This window comes from Eretmochelys imbricata, chromosome 15 (genome assembly GCF_965152235.1).
Source record: "Eretmochelys imbricata isolate rEreImb1 chromosome 15, rEreImb1.hap1, whole genome shotgun sequence".
Classification (NCBI taxonomy): Eukaryota; Metazoa; Chordata; order Testudines; family Cheloniidae; genus Eretmochelys; species Eretmochelys imbricata.
In genome coordinates, this window is record NC_135586.1 from 1,175,528 (window position 1) to 1,199,075 (window position 23,548).

The window sequence follows — 23,548 nt, forward strand, 5'->3', positions numbered from 1 at the left end:
TTTAGCAGCATTAGATTGATTTAACCCTGCACCCGTCCACACAAGGAAGCCATATTTGTCAACTTAATGGGCTCTTAAAATCTATTTCTGTACTCCTACCCGATGAGGGAATTAGCGCTGAAATTAATATCGCCTGGTCGAATTTGTGGTAGTGTGGATGCAGTTCGACGGTATTGGCCTCCGGGAGCTATCCCAGAGTGCTCCATTGTGACCGCTCTGGACAGCACTCTCAACTCGAATGCAGTCGCCAGGTAGACAGGAAAAGCCCGGCAAACTTTTGAATTTCATTTCCTGTTTGGCCAGTGTGGCAAGCTGATCAGCACAGGTGACCGTGCAGATCTCATCAGCAGAGGTGACCATGGAGTCCCAGAATCGCAAAAGAGCTCCAGCATGGACCGAATGGGAGGTACGGGATCTGATCGCTGTATGGGGAGATGAATTCATGCTATCAGAACTCCATTCCAAAAGACAAAATGCCAAAATATTTGCAAAAATCTCCAAGGGCATGAAGGACAGAGGCTATCACAGGGACCCGCAGCAGTGCCGCGTGAAACTTAAGGAGCTCAGGCAAGCCTACCAAAAAACCCAAGAGGCAAATGCCCGCTCGGGGTCAGAGCCCCAAACATACCGCTTCTATGATGAGCTGCATGCAATTCTAGGGAGTGCCCCTACAACTACCCCACACCTATATATAGACTCCTGCAAGGGAGTCTCACACAACAAGGATGAGGATTTGGGGGACGAGGAAGATGACGAGGAGGGGGAGGTTGAAGATAATGCACACCAGGGAAGCGGAGAAACCATTCTCCCCATCAGCCAGGAACTGTTGATCACCCTGGAGCCAATACCCTCCCAACCTGGGCTCCCAGGCCTTGAAGGCGGAGAAGGCAACTCTGGTGAGTGTACCTTTGTAAATATAATACACTGTTTAAAAGCAAGCGTGTTTAATGATTAATTTGCCCTGAAGACTTGGGATGCTTTCGTGGCCAGTACAGCTACTGGAAAAGTCTGTTAACATGTCTGGGGATGGAGCAGAAATCCTCCAGGGACATCTCAATGAAGCTCTCCTGGAAGTACTCCCGAAACCTTTGCAGAAGGTTTCGGGGGGGGCAGCCTTATTGCATCCTCCATGTTAGGACACTTTACCATGCCAGGCCAGTAGCACGTAGTCTGGAATCATTGCATAAGAAAGCATGGTGGTGTGTGGTCCCGGTGTTTGCTGGCATTCAAGCAACATCCGTTCTTTATCTCTCTGTGTTATCCTCAGGAGAGTGATATCATTCATGGTCGCCTGGTTGAAATAGGGGAATTTTATTAAGGGGACATTCAGAGGTGGCCGTTCCTGCTGGGCTGTTTGCCTGTGGCTAAAAAGAAATCATACCCCCTGTTAGCCACGCGGTGGGAGGAGGGGTGAAGTGATCATCTCAGAGAATTGGGGGGAGGAAGGTGGGTTAGTTGGGTTTGTGCTACACGTTAACCCAAAAACATTAGCCCCTCCTTTTAAATGGCCAATGTGTCTTTTTCAATTTTACTCTCCCTTTTTTTCTTCCCGCAGCTGCAGATGTTTCAACGCTGTCACTAGCATCTCCATCCCAGAGGCTAGTGCAGGTAAGAAGGTGAAAAAAATGCACTCGTGATGAAATGTTCTCTGAGCTCATGCAGTCCTCCTGCACTGAAAGAGCCCAGCAGAAGGCTTGGAGGCAGACAATGTCAGAGTCCAGGAAAGCACAAAATGACAGATGGCAAGAGCAACAGGAGAGGTGGCGGGATCAAGAGGAAAGGTGGCGGCAGCATGATGAGAGGAGGCAGGATGCAATGCTGAGGCCACTGGAGGATCAAACTGATATGCTCCGGCGTATGGTTTAGGTGCAGGAAAGGCACAGACCACCACTGCAGCCCCTGTGTAACCAACCACGCTTCTCCTGAAGTTCCATAGCCTCCCCACCCAGACGCTCAAGAACATGGGGTGGGGGGGCTCCGGACTCCCAGCCACTCCACCCCAGAGGACTTCCCAAGCAACAGAAGGCTGGCATTCAGTGATCAGTGTGGAGTGAAGTGCATCCTTTCCTCCTCCCCCACCCCTCCCAGGCTACCTTGGCAGTTATCCCCCTATTTTTGTGACGAATTAATAAAGAATGCATGAATTTGAAACAGCAATGACTTTATTGCCTCTGCCAGCGGTGATCAAAGGGGGGAGGGGAGGGCAGTTGGCTTACAGGAAAGTATAGTGAACCAGGGGGGCGGGTTTTCATCAAGGAGAAACAAACAGAGCTGTCACACCGTAGCCTGGTCAGCCATGAAACTGTTTTTCAAAGCTTTTCTGATGTACAGCGCACCCTACTGTGCTCTTCTAATCGCCCTGGTGTCTGGCTGCACGTAATCAGCAGCCAGGCGATTTTCCTCAACTTCCCAGCCTGCCGTAAACATCTTCCCCTTACTCTCACAGATATTGTGGAGCACATAGCAAGCAGTAATAACAATGGGAATATTGGTTTCACTGAGGTCTAACCGAGTCAGTAAACTGCGCCAGTGTGCTTTTAAACGTCCAAATGCACATTCTACCACTATTCTGCACTTGCTCAGCCTATAGTTGAACAGCTCCTGACTACTGTCCAGGCTGCCTGTGTATGGCTTCATGAGCCATGGCATTAATGGGTAGGCTGGGTCCCCAATGATAACTATAGGCATTTCAACATCCCCAACGGTTATTTTCTGGTCTGGGAAGTAAGTCCCTTGCTGCAGCTGGTTCATACAGACCAGAGTTCCGGAAGATAGAAGCGTCATGTATCTTTCCAGCCATCCCACGTTGATGTTGTTGAAATGTCCCTTGTGATCCACCACTGCTTGCAGCACCATTGAAAAGTATCCCTTTAGGTTTATGTACTGGCTGCCAAGGTGGTCCGGTCCCAAGATAGGGATATGTGTTCTGTCTATCGCCCCACCACAGTTGGGGAATCCCATTGCAGCAAAGCCATCCACTATGACCTGCACATTTCCCAGAGTCACTACCCTTGATAGCAGCAGCTCAGCGATTGTGTTGGCTACTTGGATCACAGCAGCCCCCACAGTAGATTTGCCCATGCCAAATTGATTCCTGACTGACCAGTAGCTGTCTGGCATTGCAAGCTTCCAGAGGGCTATCGCCACTTGCTTGTGAATTGTTAGGGCTGCTCTCATCTTGGTATTCTTGCGCTTCAGGGTAGGGGAAAGCAAGTCACAAAGTTCCATGAAAGTGCCCTTATGCATGTGAAAGTTTCGCAGCGACCGGGAATCATCCCAGACCTGCAACACTATGTGATCCCACCAGTCTGTGCTTGTTTCCCGGGCCCAGAATCAGCGTTCCATGTCATGAGCCTGCCCCATTGCCAGCAGGATGGCTAAATTGCCGGGGACCGTGATTTGAGAGAAGTCTTGTCCATGTCCTCATCACTCTCGTCACTGTAATGCCGTCGCCTCCTCGCCTGCTTTTGCAGGTTCTGGTTCTGCATATACTGCTGGATAGTGCGTGTGGTGTTTACAATGCTCATAACTGCCGCGGTGATCTGAGTGGGCTTTATGCTTGCCGTGGTATGGCGTCTGCAGGAGAGAAGGAGAGCAGAGTTGCAGGGGAAGCGGTGGTTGGATGACCAGTTTTGCAGACCTACTGCACCGTCTGCTGCCAGGATACAACAGCTGAGTGGGCTGCACACTTGCCGTGGTATGGCAAGACAAGAGCAGCCAAGCAGAGTTGCAGCGGAAGCGGCGGATGACAACGGTCATATATAGGACCTGCGAGACCACCAGGAGAGCAGAGTGCCAGCGGAAGCAGTGGATGACGACAGTCATATGGAGGACCTGCGAGGTGGATTCATAGCACCAGGAGAGCAGAGTGGAGGCGGAAGCGGTCGTTCGATGATGACAGTTTGCAGCCGTACTGCACCGTCTGCTGAAAGCAGTGTGGCACCCGCATGGAAAAAAGGCATGAAACGATGGTCAGCCGTTGCTTTCATGGAGAGAGGCTCAACTGACGACAGGTACCCAAAACCACCCGCAACAATGTTTTTGCCCCGTCAGGCATTGGGAGCTCAACCCAGAATTCCAATGGGTGGCTGAGACTGCGGGAACTATGGGATAGCTACCCACAGTGCAACACTCTGAAAGCGGACGCTAGCCTCGGTACTATGGACTCACTCCACCAATTTAATGCGCTTAGTGGGGACACACACAATCGACCGTATAAAATTGCTTTCTAAAACATCGACTTCTATAAATTCGACCTAATTTCGTAGTGTAGACATACCCTTAAAGCAGTTAGAGTAGGACCTGAATCTGGAGCATAGTTTGATTGTAGTATGTTTGCTACAGCTAGACTACATCACGTATGTAGTTGTTGCAACATTATGGATACTATACAAAGATTACAAATTGTGTAGTATCCACAAGTTTTTAATTGTAAATATGTAATGCGTAGGTAAAGTAAATACATTTTTCACATGTGGGTGTGGTGAAATTTTTAAATTTGCTTCAATCCTCCTCCCCCTGCCTATTTTTGCCTACTCCTCCTGTTTGAATTAAACTGCAGTAACAAGACTTTAAAAAAGAAGCCAATGCACCTGCCTCACTCTGCTTCTTGTTGGTAGCGTAGCTTCAAAAAACAAATGTCAGGAGCCACTGGAACTTTGAAGCCCCAATACCAGCAAGCAGCTGTGTTTGTGGGTTCTTTTTTCAGAGGCCTGTCAGTTAGTTTAGAGAAGGGAAGAGAGAAGAGCTAGAGAGCGGGAAGTGGAAAGCAGCAGAGAAGGGATGGGGGGGAGGATGGAAAGGATGAGGATGGTAGGGGAGGCATAAGGGAATTCTCAGATTGTAAACTCCTTGGGGTAGGGACCATGTCTTCCTATGTGTTTGAACAGCACATAGTACATTGGGATATTGATCCTGAATGATGTCTCTGAGCACTACCACAGTAGAAATTATAATAATAATGAAAACTTCACTCTCTATACACACATGTGGTATGTCAAGTATTAGAGGGGTAGCCGTGTTTGTCTGTATCCACAAAAACAACGAGGTGTCTGGTGGCACCTTAAAGACTAACAGATTTATTTGGGCATAAGCTTTTGTGCATAAAAAAACCCACTTCTAGGTGCCATCGAATGCTTCGTTTTTTTAAATGTAGTGTGTATATTTCATTTACATTTACAATACTTAAAGGTTTTACTCCTGGGGGGAATTCTGTGCAAAAAAATTAAAAATTCTGCGCACAATATTTTAAAATTCTGCACATTTTATTTGTCAGAATAACATTATATAATCACACCAGTTTCAATTATTTTGATAATTTATTTCAAAATATCTGTCAGCAACTATGTCTATAACAATACAAAAAGAAAAGGAGTACTTGTGGCACCTTAGAGACTAACCAATTTATTTGAGCATAAGCTTTCGTGAGCTACAGCTCACTTCATCGGATGCGTACTGTGGAAACTGCAGAAGACATTATATACACAGAGACCATGAAACAATACCTCCTCCCATCCCACTCTCCTCCTGGTAATAGCTTATCTAAAGTGATCACTCTCCTTACAATGTGTATGATAATCAAGTTGAGTCATTTCCAGCACAAATCCAGGTTTTCTCACCCTCCGCCCCCCCCCTCCCCAACACACACACAAACTCACTCTCCTGCTGGTAATAGCCCATCCAAAGTGACCACTCTCTTTACAATGTGTGTGATAATCAGGGTGGGCCATTTCCAGCACAAATCCAGGTTTTCTCACCCCCCACCCCCCTTCCAAAAACCACACACACAAACTCACTCTCCTGCTGGTAATAGCTTATCCAAAGTGACCACTCTGCCTACAATGTGCATGATAATCAAGTTGGGCCATTTCCAGCACAAATCCAGGTTTTCTTCCCCCCCACCCCATACACACACAAACTCACTCTCCTGCTGGTAATAGCTCATCCAAAGTGACCACTCTCTTTACAATGTGTGTAATAAACAAGGTGGGCCATTTCCAGCACAAATCCAGGTTTTCTCACCCCCCACCCCCCCCTCCAAAAACCACACACACAAACTCACTCTCCTGCTGGTAATAGCTTATCCAAAGTGACCACTCTCCCTACAATGTGCATGATAATCAAGTTGGGCCATTTCCAGCACAAATCCAGGTTTTCTCACCCCCTCACCCCCATACACACAGAAACTCACTCTCCTGCTGGTAATAGCTCATCCAAAATGACCGCTCTCCCTACAATGTGCATGATAATCAAGGTGGGCCATTTCCACAGTATGCATCCGATGAAGTGAGCTGTAGCTCACGAAAGCTTATGCTCAAATAAATTGGTTAGTCTCTAAGGTGCCACAAGTCCTCCTTTTCTTTTTGCGAATACAGACTAACACGGCTGTTACTCTGAAACCTATAACAATACAGACAACAACAAAAATTCCCCCAGGACTAGAGAGTTAAAGAAACCCCTATGACAACCCAGTTCCTTCTTCTCTTCCTCCTCCAGCCAGGGCCCCAGACACCTCCATCCCCTCCCTCCCAGTGCCCAATCACGGGGTGCCTCCACAGCCCAGACACCTATATCCCCTACCCCCCCAGAGCCCAGCCACAGGTCGTCCCCCCAGCCCAGAGATTTACACCCCCTATTCCAAGCCCAGACACCTGCACCCCTACCCCTCCAGAGCCCAGCTGCAGGGCACCACCAGCCCAGACATATGCACCCCCTACCCTCAGAGCCCAGCTCACAGGTTCCCTGCATCCCATATACTCACAACCCCAGAGCCCAGGGATCCAGAGGAAGAAACACCCTGATGCTGGGTCCTGGGCTTGTATGGAGTTCCTTGTAGTCCACGCCACGTCCTTCTTTCAGGGCGTGCCGGGGACTGCAGCTGCCAGGAACTCTCCAGCTCCTCCTCTCCCTTCCCCTGGCAGTGTGTTCTATTTGCGAGCTGGGGAGCAGGGCTCTGCTGGGTCCAGTGGCGGCGAGCAGCTCTGCAGAACCATTTCTGTGAGGGGAAAAAGGACATTCTGTGCAGAACATTAATTCTGCACGAATTCTGCATTGCGCAGTGGCGCAGAATTCCCCCAGGAGTAATGTTTATAAGCATTCTTTGGAAGTGGCAAAGGGATCTAGTTGACACAGGGGCTGGATAGTCCCAGGTGCATTCATTTGGAAAGACTTGCATCAACTTCTTGGGCTATTGAGGTTGCAGCTAATATAATAATTGCTAAATACTGATACTGTGAATGCTAGGTCTGCTGAGCATCATTCAAAATGGTCTTCTCTCATTAGCTGGAGCTTGGGTTCCTGACAGAAATGTGACCCACTGGCTTAATTCAAAGTATTCTTATTGAGAAAAGGGCCTACACAATGTATAACGTGTGGGCAGATTGAAATGGATTTTCAAAAGCACTTAGGTGCCTATCTACATCTTTAGGCACCTACATACCTTTACAAACCTGAGTCCTAGTCTCTACCTTTTATTTCTGCCCGGTCTTGATAGGTATATTCTCTAAGCTAGCATCAGAGGTACCAACTCTCCAGCACTGAAAGGTTGAGAACAAAAGTTCTTGAATCTCTCATGTCTGGAAGTGCTGTCATGTGTGTCCTTTGATCAAAGTCAGTTGAAATAAAGTTCAACCTGGCAAGAAAGCATCAGTCCACTTGTGGAAGTGGGCTCTAATCCTTACCTCCACATGTTTGATTTTAACTTACATCTTCCCAAAGGAACTATCAGAAACAGCAAGGCATATACATTATAAATATTGCTTTTTAAAGTGAAAGAGCTTTGAAAAGGAGATAGGTCTGAGAAACTGGATTGACAGGGTACAGCTATGAGATTTGTGAGGTGCCCACTGTTAATCATGTGCTATGTGTCCGGAATCTTGCACATACACCGCAGCAGGTAGATTTTAACCCCATGTCCTGGCATTAAAGGGATAACAATTTCATTCTGTCCTGTTGCAGTACACCATTACACAAGCAATCTGCCTCACTTGATGCACATTTAGTCCCATCCCAGATAGAACTCTTGTCTGTACTGGCACAACCTAAATTATAGGTATGTAAGTATACTTGACCTGAGCCCCTCCAGTCCAAGCATAATCTATCTTTTCCTAGCAGGAGGTGCACAGATTCTCCCTTCCCAACTGTTTACTTCTGGTTCATGTGGAAGTGGGAGTATGTGCAGGTTCTGTTCAGCTGTGTTTGTTTGCCAACAGACTTCAATACCCGACTCGGAAAGCAATCTGGATCAGAACTGCTTGTCTCGCTGCAGCACAGAGATTTTCTCTGAAGCCAGCTGGGAGCAGGTGGATAAACAGGACACAGAGGTACAGACTAAATCCCTGTCTGTGATATGCCTATGCTGTGATATTCCTCCCTCTTTCCTTCTGTTAGGACATGGTTCTCCATAACGTGGTTATACAACAGCCCCATGGTCACACACCAGTTCTTGTAAACTATCCCTGTTGCCCTCACTTATCTCTAACACTTCAAATATCTGTGCCAAGGAGCCCTCTGCTGTCAGGTGTCTGAACAATTTTTGAGAAACCACGGAAAGACAATAGCTGAAGGAACCCTGAACTAACACATTTCCTGTAAACATGTAAGGTTTGGGTACCTTTTGAAGTATAGAAAGAAATCAGTGAGCTATACATTAGAGGACTTCTCTGTGTGGCTGGAGGGAATTTGGTGGATCAGTTTCTGAGGAGAAGTTTTCTGTCTTCTCTTTTTCATTATTGCCAGGATTGAATCTGTTCAATTTAAGTAGCCAGGGGCACATCCATCTCTGTGCTCTTCATGGGCTTTATAAGCTCAGGCCAGACTGGTTTTTCAAGGGCTGTCTCCTTGACAAATTTGTCTTTGTGTTCTGTGTTTCACAGGTGACACGATGGCTGCCAGACCACCTAGCTGCACACTGCTATGGCTGTGACAGTACATTCTGGCTTGCCAGCAGGAAGCACCACTGCAGGTAACCTGTCCATAGAGAGTTAAATGTGAAAGGGGGAGCAGCTGAACAGCGAGGCTGTCTGAGTTGAATTGACAATTTCGTTTCTCTTAAATTAGGAAAGACTAGGAAGGATGTCTGGATAAGAGAAATTCTAGAGTAGGAGGACCATACGTGCTGCTGAAGCAAGGAATCCAGCCTTCTCTGGTTTTACTCCTGGGTCTCAATTTATTTGCAATGTCTATTTCGAAAGCCAAACCTGCTGTCAGCTCCGTACCCGTTCAAAGAGTCAGCCTTCCTTTTCCCTTAAATTGTGATTCAGAGACAGTCTGCTCTTTGCAGGCATATTTTTTTAAGTAAATGTAAGTGTTATAAAATATTGTCTACACCTTTTCCCATTCAGTACAATTGACATAGGAGTCACAACCTTTTCAGGTTTCAGAGGGGTAGCCGTGTTAGTCTGTAACAGCAAAAACAACAAGGAGTCCTTATGGTACCTTAGAGACTAACAAATTTATTTGGGCATAAGCTTTTTTGGGCTAAAACCCACTTCATCAGATGCATGGAGTGAAAAATATCGTAAGCAGTATATATATCACAGCACATGAAAAGAGTTGCCTTACTAAGTGGTGGGGGGTCAGTGCTAATAAGGCCAATTCAATTAAGGTGGAAGTGACCTATTCTCAACAGTTGACAAGGAGGGATGAATATCAAGAGAGGGGAAATTACTTTTGTAGTGCTACCGAGGCCAATGCAGTAGAGATTGTATTCCACTGAGGGTTATGTGCATGCACCTGAAGCCAGAACGTTTCAAAGTAATATCGCTCATTGATCCACATATGCACCTTTGCACCGCCTTGTGGTTTCACCCAAGGTGATAAAGGGTAGGGCAGCATCTCCTGTTCCTTCTCAGTGCCGTGTGGTACAAGTCGGAGCTTGTGCTGTCTTCTTGTCACGGGTGATGCATTTTCCAAACTTTCTAGAAAAACTGTTTTTTTTACTTCTTGTTCATAGTTAGGATTTTATTGTATTTTTGTAGTAATTTTCACCACATCAGCGGTTTTCCCACTAAACAATCCCCACCTCACCTCCCTTTCAGTACCCGGGCTTGGTAATAGATCATGCTGAAGACATTAAGTCTGCGCTTCCTGCCCTTGCTCATTTTCCATCAGTGACGAGCACCAACACTGTTTGCGCTGTTTGGGGAGAAGCCCACACTGGGTCCAGGTTCAGTATCTGCCTCTCCTTCCCTGCCTCTACACAAGAAGGCCGAGCTCTCCACCTCAAAAAGCACCTCATGGAGGTCGCTATGGAGCCATAAGCAGATCCTGGCTGGGGAACCCCCCGTACATCAGCCTGAACAATCTGCCATGAGTACCAGTGCTATGGACCCTGCGCCAGAGCATAGCCATGAACTTCGGACGGTACACAAAGCGGTTACATGTGTTCTTATCAGCTATCCATTATTGTCACATCTTCGTCATGTTGGACAACACCACCACAGTATACTACATGAACAAACAAGAGGGCATGAGATCTCCAACGCTGTGTACGGAAGTGGTATGCTTGTGGAAATGGTGCATTGAACATCATATCCTTTTGTCAGCAGCGTACCTGCCTGGTACCTAGAATGTGACTGACGATACTCTCAGCAGGAGCTTTTTAACCAGCCACGAATGGGAGTTACACGACATAGTAGTCGCGGACATTTTTGGTTGCTGGGGTACTCTGATCGTGGACCTCCTTGCATCCCACACCAACACCAAGTGCACTCACTATTGCTTAAGATGGGGACTTGGTGCCTGCTCAAAGGGCAAATGCTCCGGTCATTGACTGGTAGACTAGACAAATTATGCCTTTGCCCCCTTACCACTCCTACTGCACGTCCTCCACAAACTGTGGCGGGAGAGAGCAACAGTCATTCTGATTGCTCCATTCTGGCGCTGCCTTCTTTTCTGCATGTCAAAACATCCTCAACTCCTGCTCCAGACATTTCCGGAACTGCTAACACAACACAATGGCAGACTCAGGCACCCCGATTCATGGATGCTTCACCTGACAGCTTGGTTTTTGGATGGACACATCTGTTAGCACGAGAATGCTTTTTGCCAGTACAAGACATCCTTTCCAGTAGCTGGAAGGACTTTATGAGATGCTCCTATCAGGCTAAATGAGCGTGTTTCATGTCCTGGGTATAACAACAAAGCCTTGCCTCCGAAGCTGTGGGCATCTCAATGCTCTTAGACTATTTCCTCTGTCTGAAGACCTCGGGGCTCGCTCTCAATTCCATCAGACTGCACGCAGCGGCTATTAGCATTTTCCACCCTGTGGTGGAGGGGCATTCAATTTTTACCCATCCTTTGATGGCCTGATTCTGGAAGGGCCTTATATGTAAATACCCGCCCAGTCAGCCTATCACCCCTCAGTGGGACCTCAAACTAGTCCTTACCTCATTAATGAACTCTCCTTTTGAATGTCTGGCCTCCTGCCCCCTTTCTCTCCTCTCCATGAAGGTTGCTTTCCTCTTTGCTATTACCTCAGTGAGGAGGGTTGGCAAACTGTGGGCCATGATGGGAAAACCCCCCTTTCACCATATTCCATAAATACAAGGTTTCAGCGCAGCTACATCCCAGATTTATTCCAAAAGTGGTTTCCCAATTCCACCTCAACCAACTCATCTATTTACCTACCTTTTCCCCAAACCATACACCTCTCATGAGGAACAGCGACTCCAGTCCCTTGATGTACATAGGGCCCTGGTCTTTTACCTATAAAGGATGAAGCCATTTCAAAAGTTAAGGGACAGGCCATCTCCACTCAGAGAATCTCCAGGTAGGTCTCAGGATGTATGATACGCTGCTACCAGTTGTTGGGATGATCCCCACCTGAGGGATACGAGTCCATTCCATGAGACTGCAAGCATCAACCACAGCCGCACTCCACGTTGTGCCCCTTGCACATAGGTAAGGCAGCCACGTAGAGTTCGGTACACACCTTTTCCTCTCACTATACTCCAGTATATGATTCCATGATGGACGCCTCTTTCGGTGCAACGGTCCTCCATTCCACAGTTCCGTCATCTTCCTCGCTCCTGCCTTCTATATAGGTACTGCTTGTTAATCACCCTCAGTGGAATACAATAGGAACTGTCACTCAAAGAAAAAGGGGAGGTTACTTACCTGTAACTGGGGGTTCTTTGAGATGTATGGTCCCTATCTATATTCCAATCCCACCCTCCTTCTCGTCTGTTGGGGATCTGGTATGTCTGCGGTGGAGAAGTAACTGGAGACACGGTCGGTCTGCCCTACCCTTCATCGCCTCAGGTGAAACTACAGCGTGGTACAAGAGCGCATGAGCAGACCGACAAGTAATACTACTTTGAAAAGCTACAGCTCTGGGCACATGGTGTGTGCGCATAACCCTCAGTGGAATACAGTTAGGGACCACATACCTTGAAGAACCTCCAGTTACATGCTTCAGGGAATGAAGATGTATCCCTATATTACCGAATCCTGTTGTTGGATATTGGAGCAGACAAGATGCTCAGAGAAGATAGCACTTAAACAGATGGTGATCATCTGTTTTTGATGCTGTATTGCCCTTTGAACCAGCAAGGAGTTAAACCATCTGCTGTGCTTTGTGTCCATTTTTATATTTTGTTCCATTTTGTCCTCTTGAGAAGATAAACAAACCCAGTAAAGAATGAATAGAATAAGTTGAGCAGTTTTGATTTTCCCAGGATTCCTCATCTGTATATATATGACTTACAGCTTCAGATGAAAAATATAAATGCTAGGTATTAAAATTACATACATCTGACATATTTGGTGAGAGCTGAGCTCTGCTGTTTTCCTCTGTCCTTTCTCTAGTGGGTTTGCTTATTTTAATTCTCATTGCAAAGAGTTTCCCATTTAGCACTGACACCTTGCTTCCTCTGTCTCCCTGGAATCGCTTTGCCATTTAGCCTACAACTTTCGAGGCCTAGGCTCTAGAGGGCTCCTGTTCAGTATGTACACATTGGACACGCCTAAGGACCCTGGGAACTATAATCACTTCAAGGATTCAAGTTTTATTGCAAATTGCCATTTAGTTCCTGAATTGCATGACATTCTAAGTGTTTCCAACCTGTTTGGAACAAGCTACCCATATTGGTTGAGACGGCTTTCAAGGGACTAGTAAGAAATAAGTGACCTACAACAAGAAGATCAATTGTTTTCGTATCTTAATGTTTCATTAATCCTGCTGCACAGGGTGGACCTGCTCACCCTGTCCCTGTGAGGGCGAAAATGAGGTTGAAAACCACATATTCTGTACCCTTGAGCAAGTTAAAGAAACTTCAGTGTCCCTTGTTGGCACCATTTGCGTCTTTTGCTAGTTTCCCCTCTGAGCTCTTTCTCCCCTCCCTGCAGGGACATTGAACGTGTTGATCAAACCTGGTGAGCATTTGCAACAGCCTCTGTCTGTTGTCTATCTGCATTTCTTTGATAACGTCTCCAAACTAACTTTATTTCCCCCTCCCCCTCATCTTTGTTCTTCACTTGTCCAGAAAACACCAGAAATGAGCCCTGGGTGGATAGTACAGCCTGTCAGGTGTTTAGATTCATATGACTCTGATCAGGCAGCTCTTTCCACAGAAAGGCATTTAGGACTCAGTTTTTTGTTACGTAATCCACATCACAGTTCAAACTAACCCCCACTTCGTGAGTCATTTGTTTGAGAAAAAGAAACAAATTCAGACTGGATATAAGGCATACATTTTTAATAGTGCGAGTAATTAACCCTTGGAACAGCTTACCAAGTGTCAAGGTGGATTCTCCTTCATTGACAATTTTTAAATCAAGATTGGATGTTTAAACCAAGATTGGATCTGCGCCAGGCATTATTTTGGGGGAGATCTATAAGTGGTTATTCAGAGGATCAGACTAGATGATCACAATGGTTCCCCCTGGCTTGGAATCTGTGAATGTTTCACTTCTAATTGCAGGGAGCAGCCTACAAATTTAGATGTTACCAGTTTATTCTGAACCCTTTTCCTGTATGTCTGAGTATCCTGTGAAGTGTGAATAATATAGGAGAGTTCTGGTGTGGCTGTGACATTTTAGCAGTAGTAAAAAATGCCTCAGGGAAAGCAGTAAGTAGAACCTGGTGGAGGAAGGGTAAGGGTAGATGGTCATTACTTGGCGAGAGAAGGTGGGAGTGATAGCAGGATTTTGGGAAAGCAAAAGTCAGATTGTCTCTCAGAGGAGGAATATGACCTTTTCCATTGAGCCTCTGGTGTCTGTTAGAGAGGAAAGATGGATGAGATTGAATGAACCTCTAGCAGAGTACAAGGCACACAGTGTGACAGGTTCTACTGGCCCTTCAGGAGTTAGGGGGAGAATTCTAAGAGAAAACAGATCAGGTGTGTGAGGCAAGCTGCTGATCTAAACAAATAAATTTTAAAAAATGGTTTGCTGCTTTTCTCCAGAAACCCATTTTGTTCTAGTCTGTCAAAAGTAAGTTTCTGCTGGATAATTGTCCTTTCTGCAACAGAGCTGTAGCATATCCAAACTGCTTTCCTGCCGGGCTTCTCGGTATTGCAGTGCATGAAACTGTTTTCACTCCTGCAGTTTTTTCTAATAGCAGTTTCTAATGGAGTCCGTACGAAGACTTCAAAACCCAGTGTATGAGTCTAGCCAAAGGGAGTTTCCTAGTGCTAAAGTTAGAGCTTTATAACCAGAAGCTGCTGTGCACAGCTGGAGAAATTAGCCCATTGAGGTGAGATAAGGGATTTCCCTTTGCTGTCTGTCACTGCACCAGTTACTGGCATCAGGAAATCTTGTCTCCTGGCTTGGAAAGATTAATCAAGGCTGCTAGACACATGCAGACTTTTCTGCCCATCAGTCTCCTGGCAGCAGGAAATCAAGATCTCCCCCCATAAGCCCCCAAGGGCACAAAATCCTAACTCCAATGCGTTAATGAGAAAAACATAAGCTAAGCAGATAAAATCTGGAAGCTTCTGTGTAGAATTTGAAAACTTCAGGTCCCTGAAGTACAGTGCTAACACCTTAATAATGCTTGCCTAGTTGTGGAGGGAAGGGGTTGTGAACTATAGTGGTCATCAGATTAGAACAATCAGAGCCAGGATTTGGGCGGATGGAGGTGGGGGTGAAAAACTTAATCATTTTCAAGTTTCCAAATTTATCCATGACTCCCCTGAGGTGCATGAGCCAGCATGCCTCTGCCAACTGACACCTGACAGGAATGTGAATAAGACTGCTTGTTCTGCTGCATTGTTATTGTCACTTTCTAAGCATGGAATACACGGCTGCTTATCCCAAGGAATACACGGCTGCTTATCCTATGGCTTTGCATGGTTCTGGTTGATATTCACATTTTCTGTGTGCAGAAGTATGATGCTGCTATGGTTCCGCTGAGCTACAACCATTGCAGCACAGATCCTTATTGGATCTTGGGGGTAGTGGGTAGACTACATTTATTAAAGTTTTATCCTATTTTATTTGGCCTATACTTAAATCTTCCAAAGCATATACGTGTAAGAAACAAGAAAAAAGGCTTAGTTACCCCTTTGTACTCTCACTTACCAGAAAGGAATACTGTAGGGTTAGAGAATTATGAGGACATGGAGCCTTTCACCTTTAGGTCACTGTTTCAAATATGTACAAGACTGGTAGTAAACAAAAGCTTCACCATCCAACAGCTCTTTGGCCTTCTTCCACTGAGTTGGGGGTGTCAGTCCAGTTCCTAGTGCACCCCACAATTGAACATGGAGTAAAATTTTCAAAGTCACGTGACTTAGGCTGTGTCTACACTAGCACTTACTGCGGTGTAACTTACATAGCTCAGGGGTGTGTGAAGAAGCTCCCCGGCCCCTGAACGATGTAAGTTACACCGACCTAAGCTCCGGTGTAGACAGCGCTGTTGGTGGGTTACATTAGGGAGTTTACAGCTGTGCAAGCTACATCAGTGCAGCTCCACACCTGTAAACTCTCTGGTGCAGCTGCAGCCTTGGGCACTGGAGTCCCACTGAAAATGGGACTTAGCTGCCTAAGTCACTTGGGGTTAAATTCCAAAAGTACCTGAGTCTTAGTAGAGGCCAGTGATTGGATCCCAAATTGGAGACAGTCTCTTATCATCTTTAGAGGTGGTCCCATGTGGTGAAACACAGGTGTGACTGGAAGGGGAAACTTGCCCTGTCTCTGCCTGCGCTCTGTTGTCTAGAGAATAACTGCAGTCTCCAGAGCTATCAGTCTGACCCCTTTCACTAGCACTTAGTTCACCTGAAAAGGCATACTGTAATATTAGAACTTGCCTCCCTAAATCAAGTTGCTTCTAATTGTTTTTTCTTCCATTTCTCTTCTCTCTTTCTGTTCTTGATCCAAGGAATTGTGGGAATGTGTTTTGCTCCAGTTGCTGTAACCAGAAGGTGCCAGTTCCCAGTCAACAGCTCTTTGAACCCAGCAGAGTCTGCAAATCTTGCTACAGCAGCTTGCATCCCAGTAGTTCCAGCCTTGACCTTGAACTGGATAAACCTATTGCTGCCTCTTCAAATTGAAGCTCCAGCCTAGAAGGAAGGGTGAAAGAGGCCATGCTGACTCTTCTCCTAAACAGACATGCTTAGTGGGCAGAGGCTGGTGGGACTGGAGAAGCCGTGCACTTTGGAGTTTGGGCATGGATCACTGCTCAGAGGGACAGAACTCCAGGACATACCACTGGATTGTGGAATTCTTCTTTTCCAGCTATTCCCCCCTTTCCTTTTTATCCTGTTAGTGGGGTGTGGGGGTGTGTATGTGTGTGTGTGTGTGTGTATATATATATATATATATGTGTGTGTGTGTGTATATATATATATATAATATGTTTTTTTGTTTTTCTGGAAGACTGGGGAAGTGGGAAAGGGGCTGGGACCAGGTCTCCCTCATGCTTCTAGCTGCGCCACTATTGAACCATGCTGCAGACAGACGTCTCAGTTTTATGGAGGAAAGGAGAGGAGGGGATTCAGTCCAGAGGCAGAGTGGTAATTTAGTGCTAGTGCTTTCAGTCACTCCTATTACTTCCAAACAAGAAACTGCTGTTTGGGAACCTGTTGCTGCTAGAAAAAATGGGACTCTCTTTCCCAAGCAAGCACTCTCCCTCTGTTCTTAGAGCAGGTTTAGTTAGCCTCACGGCATGAAAGGGGAATCAGTCGCCCATTACCATGCTCAGCGGCTCTGTATTTACATATGTAATCCACGTGTTTTCTTCCTGTTAGCCAAGCCGGCTGTGGCTTTGAGTGGAAACACCTGGGCACCTCTGGCAAAGGAAAGTGTGTGCTTGTTTGAGGGAAGTGAAAGGGAAGGGCATCGAATGGCTTCCTGTTCAGGACTGGTTTTACACTGGTGTAACGTTCTGTAAATGTAACTCATCATAAAGAAAGCCGTGTTGGGGAAATGAGGAGACCTTTAAACTACTACCCTTGTCCCATTTTTTTAGAATAGTTGATCCAGAATGCAGAGCTGGTTCGTTGATCGGGCACTCGCTGTGGTGCATTCAAACATAGGCTGAATGTCACACTGATGATCAAACTCACACTTTAATGAGAGATTTCAAAGCAACTGTGATATCTTGCTGAGTAAAATTTCATTGGCCTGAGGCTGCCAGTCAGTGAAAATAAGTACATTGATGCTTGTCATGTCTGTGGCACATTTCCTCCTTTTCATTCTGTGATCTGTGTACTCTGGACATGATAATCCTGATCAAGCATCTAATCAAGAACCAAAACAAATCATGGATTTCCCCCCCTAATTTGAAAGCAATTTTTTAAATCACCTCATTAAATTGTGAGTCTCTTGAATATCTATTTCTAAATGAGAACAGTTGGTACCCACACGTACCCTTTTCCTTTTGATACAGTATGCATAATGCAGTTTGGAAAAGGAAGAAAAGTACTTTATAATGTATAATATATTGTCTAGGGTAAGCTGTGACAGCTTCTACTTCTGACATGTTCAAGTAGAACAGATTCCCTTGGAGTGTGTAAAAGTTTTTGAGTACAAAGGTGGAAGGAATTATAATGGGTCTTGGGCTAGAGGGGTACTTGCCTTCAGTAGAACATCAAAATGACAACTCCTAGAGTGAATTTCATAAAGAGAAGCATCTCTGAATACCTGGTAGAACCTTAGGGGAAAGACTTGTCAAGATATTTTATTCTTGATGCCTGAACTTTCCACACCGCTTCAGTGTAAGCTGAAGATTTACAAGATGAAAATGAATGTTCCAAGATGCTGGTTTAGCACAGATGTGCTTAGCGGGCAGGATGTCTGGTGACAATGCTCTTTGGCTCCTCCCTGGTACATGTTTTGAAACACTTGGAAATCATCAGCAGGGGAAAAGCAAAGAAAAATCTAGAGTCTCCAATTTGAGTTTTATCAAAAATGAATTATTCCTGTGAAAATGCAGTAAAAATCCTGACTAGAACTGCTACAGCGGTTACAGTTCCTGGTACAGCTGAAAAGGTTGCAACAGAAACCAGGGTAATATACAGCTCCTATCTTGCTGGCTTTTCCTTTGAGGCTGGTGGTTAGAAGCTTGACCTTAGTGGACATGGTGTAGTTCTACACATTAACATTGTGTCATTTTGTGGTGCAGAGTCAGGAATAAGTCAGACTCTGCAGTTCCTAATGACAGGTGCCAAGAGGTTATGATACGGGTTTTTTGGGTATGTGATATATAGTGTGAATAAATGCTTGCAGCTCTTAGTCTTTTTTGATCAATGAAGCACTTTTTTATTAATATTATTTTTCTTTGTATGTAAAGGGGGAACCAAGATCTCTCCATAGCTGTATATATAACCCTTCTCTCCTAAGGAGGAGTAAAGTGCTCCTATATTTTTCATTTTTGTCAAAGCAAGAAGTAAATACTTTAGAATTGTTAAATATATAAATAAAGGTGAATAAAGTTTAGAGTTTTGCATGGGAGCATTTGCTAATACACCTCCTAATTTATTTTTCTTGCTGTCCTTCGTAGGTGAAATATTTGAGGTTTAACAAACACCTACAGACCTTTCATAAAGGAGCTTGTCATAAGCCTCCTCTTGCTTTCTTTTCCACGGAGAGTCTTTGCAAGGAGCACACTGGTGCTCTTAAATTTAGAAGAAAAATATTAAACTTATGTTTTCATACCAGAAAAACTATGGAGCATCAGGTATTGCTCCATAACAATCAATACAGTTTTCCCTTGGGCAGGAGTATTGTGTGTTAAGAGAATTAAAACTACCTTTGTACCTCAGATTTCTCTTACCCTGAATGGGCCATCAGATTTCAGAGTTTGAGCCAATAATTTTATTACCACAACCACATCAGTGCAGAATGGCCTAGGTCACCAGAGTCTTCACATCCGATTTCAGTGGGGTTTGGAAACAGGAGATCTGTGCATTTCTACCCTCTGCGGTAACCATGCTGTAACATTTACCATTTGACAATGTTGGTGGGGAAGTTAAGACTTAGTTCTTACTTGCAACCTTTCTCCTTATTCTCAATTTTGATGGTACAGCTGTGGCTCTTTGGGAACAAACCAAACGGACTCAGGTTTAATGCTGAAAACTCTCTTAATCTCTCCCAAAGGCGGAGAACTCATCTGCTAGTTCTGCAAATCTAACCTACTGAGGGGCCTGAGTAGTGTCCCTCCATTAGGGCAGCTAGTTCATGTTGGCGCCCTAGGCTTACAACACACCTGGCACTTTCCATTACACAAACTTACATTCCTTTTGGTATTTTTGTCTTCCATATTTTAAGTTACAGAAGGGACTGTTTTATGCTGGGGCAGTCGCGGGCCACCGTCCCCCCCCTCAACAGCAGCAGAGTTTGGGTGTGGGAGGGGGCAGGGGATGGGGTGAGGTGAGTGCTGGGAGGCTCCCTGGGAGCAGTGACATAGCCAGGCAGCTCTGCCCTGCCTCTGCATGCAGGCACCTCCTCCCACACAGCTCCCATTGGCCACAGTTCCCGGCCAATGGGAGCTGCAAAGCCAGTGCTCGGGGCTTAGACAGCACAGAGAGCTGTCTGACCACACCTTTGCCTAGCAGCTGAGCAAGGGGGATGTTGCTCCTGCAGCACCTGGGCCGCCCTCCCACAGCATCCCCCCGGGCAGTCCCCCCACCCGCCTCAAGTTTTAGTCTGGGGCATATAGTAAAAATTATGGACAGGTCACGGGCTGTGAATTTTTGTTTACTACCTCTGACCTGTCTGTTACTTTTACTAAAAACACACTGACTAAAACTTAGCCTTATGCACTATTGAAAACGAGTAAGGGAACAAAAGGGAAGAAGGCATATCCGGGGAACTACAGGCCAGTCAGCCTCACCTCAATCCCTGGAAAAATCATGGAACAGGTCCTCAAGGAATCAATTCTGAAGCACTCAGAGAAGAGGAAAGTGATCAGGAACAGTCAGCATGGATTCACCAAAGGCAAGTCATGCCTGACTAATCTAACTGCCTTCTATGACGAGATACCTGGCTCTGTGGATGAGGGGAAAGCAGTGGACGTGTTGTTCCTTGACTTTAGCAAAGCTTTTAATACGGTCTCCCACAGTATTCTTGTCAGCAAGTTAAAGAAGTATGGACTGGATGAATGGACTATAAGGTGGATAGAAAGTTGGCTAGATCGTCGGGCTCAACGGGTAGTGATCAACGGCTCCATGTCTAGTTGGCAGCTGGTATCAAGCGGAGTGCCCCAGGGGTCGGTCCTGGGGCCGGTTTTGTTCAATATCTTCATAAATTAGATGGAGGATGGTGTGGACTGCACCCTCAGTAAGTTTGCAGATGACACTAAACTGGGAGGAGAGGTGGATACGCTGGAGGGTAGGGATAGGATACAGAGGGCCCTAGACAAATTCGAGGATTGGGTCAAAAAATCTGATGAGGTTCAACAAGGACAAGTGCAGAGTCCTGCACTTAGGAAGGAAGAATCCCATGCACCGCTACAGACTAGGGACTGAGCGGCTCGGCAGCAGTTCTGCAGAAAAGGACCTAGGGGTGACAGTGGACGAGAAGCTGGATATGAGTCAGCAGTGTGCTCTTGTTGCCAAGAAGACTAACGGCATTTTGGGCTGTATAAGTAGGGGCATTGCCAGCAGATCTATGGACGTGATCGTTCCCCTCTATTCGACCTGGTGTTCTGTGTCCAGTTTTGGGCCCCACACTACAAGAAGAATGTGGAAAAATTGGAAAGCGTCCAGCGGAGGGCAACAAAAATGATTAGGGGACTGGAACACATGACTTATGAGGAGAGGCTGAGGGAACTGGGATTGTTTAGTCTCCGGAAGAGAAGAGTGATAGCTGCTTTCAACTACCTGAAAGGGGATTCCAAAGAGGATGGCTCTAAACTGTTCTCAGTGGTGGCAGATGACAAAACAAGGAGTAATGGTCTCAAGTTGCAATGGGGGAGATTTAGGTTGGATATTAGGAAAAACTTTTTCACTAGAAGGGTGGTGAAGCACTGGAATGCGTTACCTAGGGAGGTGGTGGAATCTCCTTCCTTTGAGGTTTTTAAGGTCAGGCTTGACAAAGCCCTGGCTGGGATGATTTAATTGGGGATTGGTCCTGCTTTGAGCAGGGGGTTGCACTAGATGACCTCCTGAGGTCCCTTCCAACCCTGATATTCAATGATTCTATGATAACAGCAGGTTTTCAATTACATATCAGAATTTGCTTTTATTTAGCCCCTTTCATACTTGAGTTACTTCAAAATGCTTTTCCAGTAATGTATTGTTCTGTAATGCAATGACTGTAGACTTTATGTGCTTACCAACTACCAACCAATTGAATGTTATCGTTGGATGTTATTTTCTGGTTATGGAAAGACCATTGGACAGGACACTAGAATTATCCCTTATTGTCAGAAAGCGCCAGAGGATCTTTCATTTTCACCTGGAGTGACCCCAGAGTTGGGCAGAAGAGTCTTCAATTTAAAGAATCCAAAAGGACCTTCCAACTGGTTAGCCATCCTTGCTTCACTGCATTGTCATCATTGGATAGAAGTCCATGTCCTAGTGGACACCTTCTCCTGAAGAGCATTCATTCCTTTTCCCCTTTGATAGAGCTCAGACACAGAGTAAAAATCCAAAATCAGTCCAAAAATACAGTAGTCATGTTATCACAATCTATGCTGTAATTTTTTTTAAAGGATGTACAAATACCCTTTGTAAGCATTGCTTGTGGATAGCCTCAAAGCAGCTATGGGAAAAGACAGTCCTAAGAGCTCAAAGAACTGTCACATGAAACAGTACCATAAAATTGGACAATGGCTACCCCAACAGCCACTTATGGAAGGTTTGAATCGAGAGAGTGCATTATATAAAAGTAGAATTCATGACAAAGCAAGGTTATTACGGGGTCCAATTAGTTCAAAGTTTAGGTTTCTGATCCACAGTTGAGGTTTGTGGTGGCAATGCGTATGGCAGTAAGCCAAGGGTTCTTCACCTAGTGGTTAAGAACATGGTACCAGATTGCAAAAAGGGAGTAAGGACTGGTCTATGGGGGAGTGAGTCCTGATATGGAAAAGATTTTGAACCATTATCAACCATTTTGTGGAGGTGCCAAGAGCAGTAACCATGAGCAAGTATGCTGAGCTGATTCAGGGGTCCTTTAATGGCACCTAGGGCTTCGTGGGTCCTGGGGCTTGCTGTGAAAAGTGATATTTGTATCTTTGTTAATATCACAGCACACTAAGTCCCTATCTGGGAGGCTATGAAAAGTGATAAGTGATATTAACAAACATGCAAGTATCACTTTTCAGAGATGGCTAGTAAATCTGCTGTGAAAAGTGATACTTGCTTTTTTGGTCATATCGCTCTTCTCAGCAAGCCACAGGACCCATTAAGCCCTGCATGGGGGGGCCGAAGAGGGAGGCAGCAGGGGCCAGAGGCAATTGTGGGATGGATGCAGGGCAGGGGAGGCCCAAGAAATGCGGGGGGAATGGATGCGGGCCCAGGGCAGTGGGGAGAATGGATGTGGGACAGGGGGGCCCCAGGGCAATGGGGTGGTGTGGATGCAGGAACAGGGAGGCAGGGGGTCCTGGGGCAATGGGGGGGTGGATGCGGGGCTGGGGAGGCTGCGGGAGCCTGGGGCAATGAGGGGGTTTGTGGATGCCGGGCAGGGAGGCCCCAGGGCAATGTGGGGGGTGGATGTGGGGCCAGGAAGGCAGCAGGAGACCAGGACAATGTAGGAGAATGGATACATGGCCGTGGGAGGCAGCAGGGGCCAGGGGCGATGGGGGTGGGTGAGGAGCCCCACTGTTGTGTGGCCAAAGCCAGGGCCTGGTGTCTGCTGCCATGCAGCCAGGGCCAGGGCTCAGTGCCTGCGGCCAGAACCCAGAGCTAGGAACGGGAACTGCGTGGCTGAAGCCAGGGATCGGAGCCTGCGGCCAGGCAGACGAAGCTGTGGGTCAGTGCCTGTTAGGGGCTTATTCCTTCACCCACTTACTTCCCTGGTCCTTCTCGCATGAACAGAGAGCAACAATACCCAAAGTCCAAAGGTGCAAACAATTTGATGTTTATTGGGGTGAACTTCCAGCAAGCATGATTCCAGTTTCCTTCCTTAGTATCCCCCTTCCCAGCTCTGACACCACAGAGCCTTA

The 23,548-nt window shown here is 46.2% G+C and overlaps 1 protein-coding gene across 16 annotated transcripts in view; it reads left to right on the top strand.

Annotated features, from left to right (window-relative positions):
* The window catches only part of MTMR3 (myotubularin related protein 3), a 233,500-nt gene extending 214,606 nt beyond the window's left edge, over positions 1-18,894 (top strand). For 11 of the 16 annotated variants that reach the window (XM_077835116.1, XM_077835112.1, XM_077835109.1 and 8 more), the window contains 4 exons: positions 8,211-8,321; positions 8,874-8,962; positions 13,348-13,374; positions 16,322-18,894. In XM_077835116.1, the coding sequence (XP_077691242.1) occupies positions 8,211-8,321; positions 8,874-8,962; positions 13,348-13,374; positions 16,322-16,493 (399 nt within the window). In that variant the 3' untranslated portion in view covers positions 16,494-18,894. Of the gene's footprint in view, positions 1-303; positions 897-1,555; positions 2,134-8,210; positions 8,322-8,873; positions 8,963-13,347; positions 13,375-16,321 lie in introns of those variants that run through there. The other 5 variants (XM_077835119.1, XM_077835120.1, XR_013348063.1 and 2 more) reach the window with 5 other exon arrangements.
* The last annotated feature ends 4,654 nt before the right edge of the window (positions 18,895-23,548 follow it).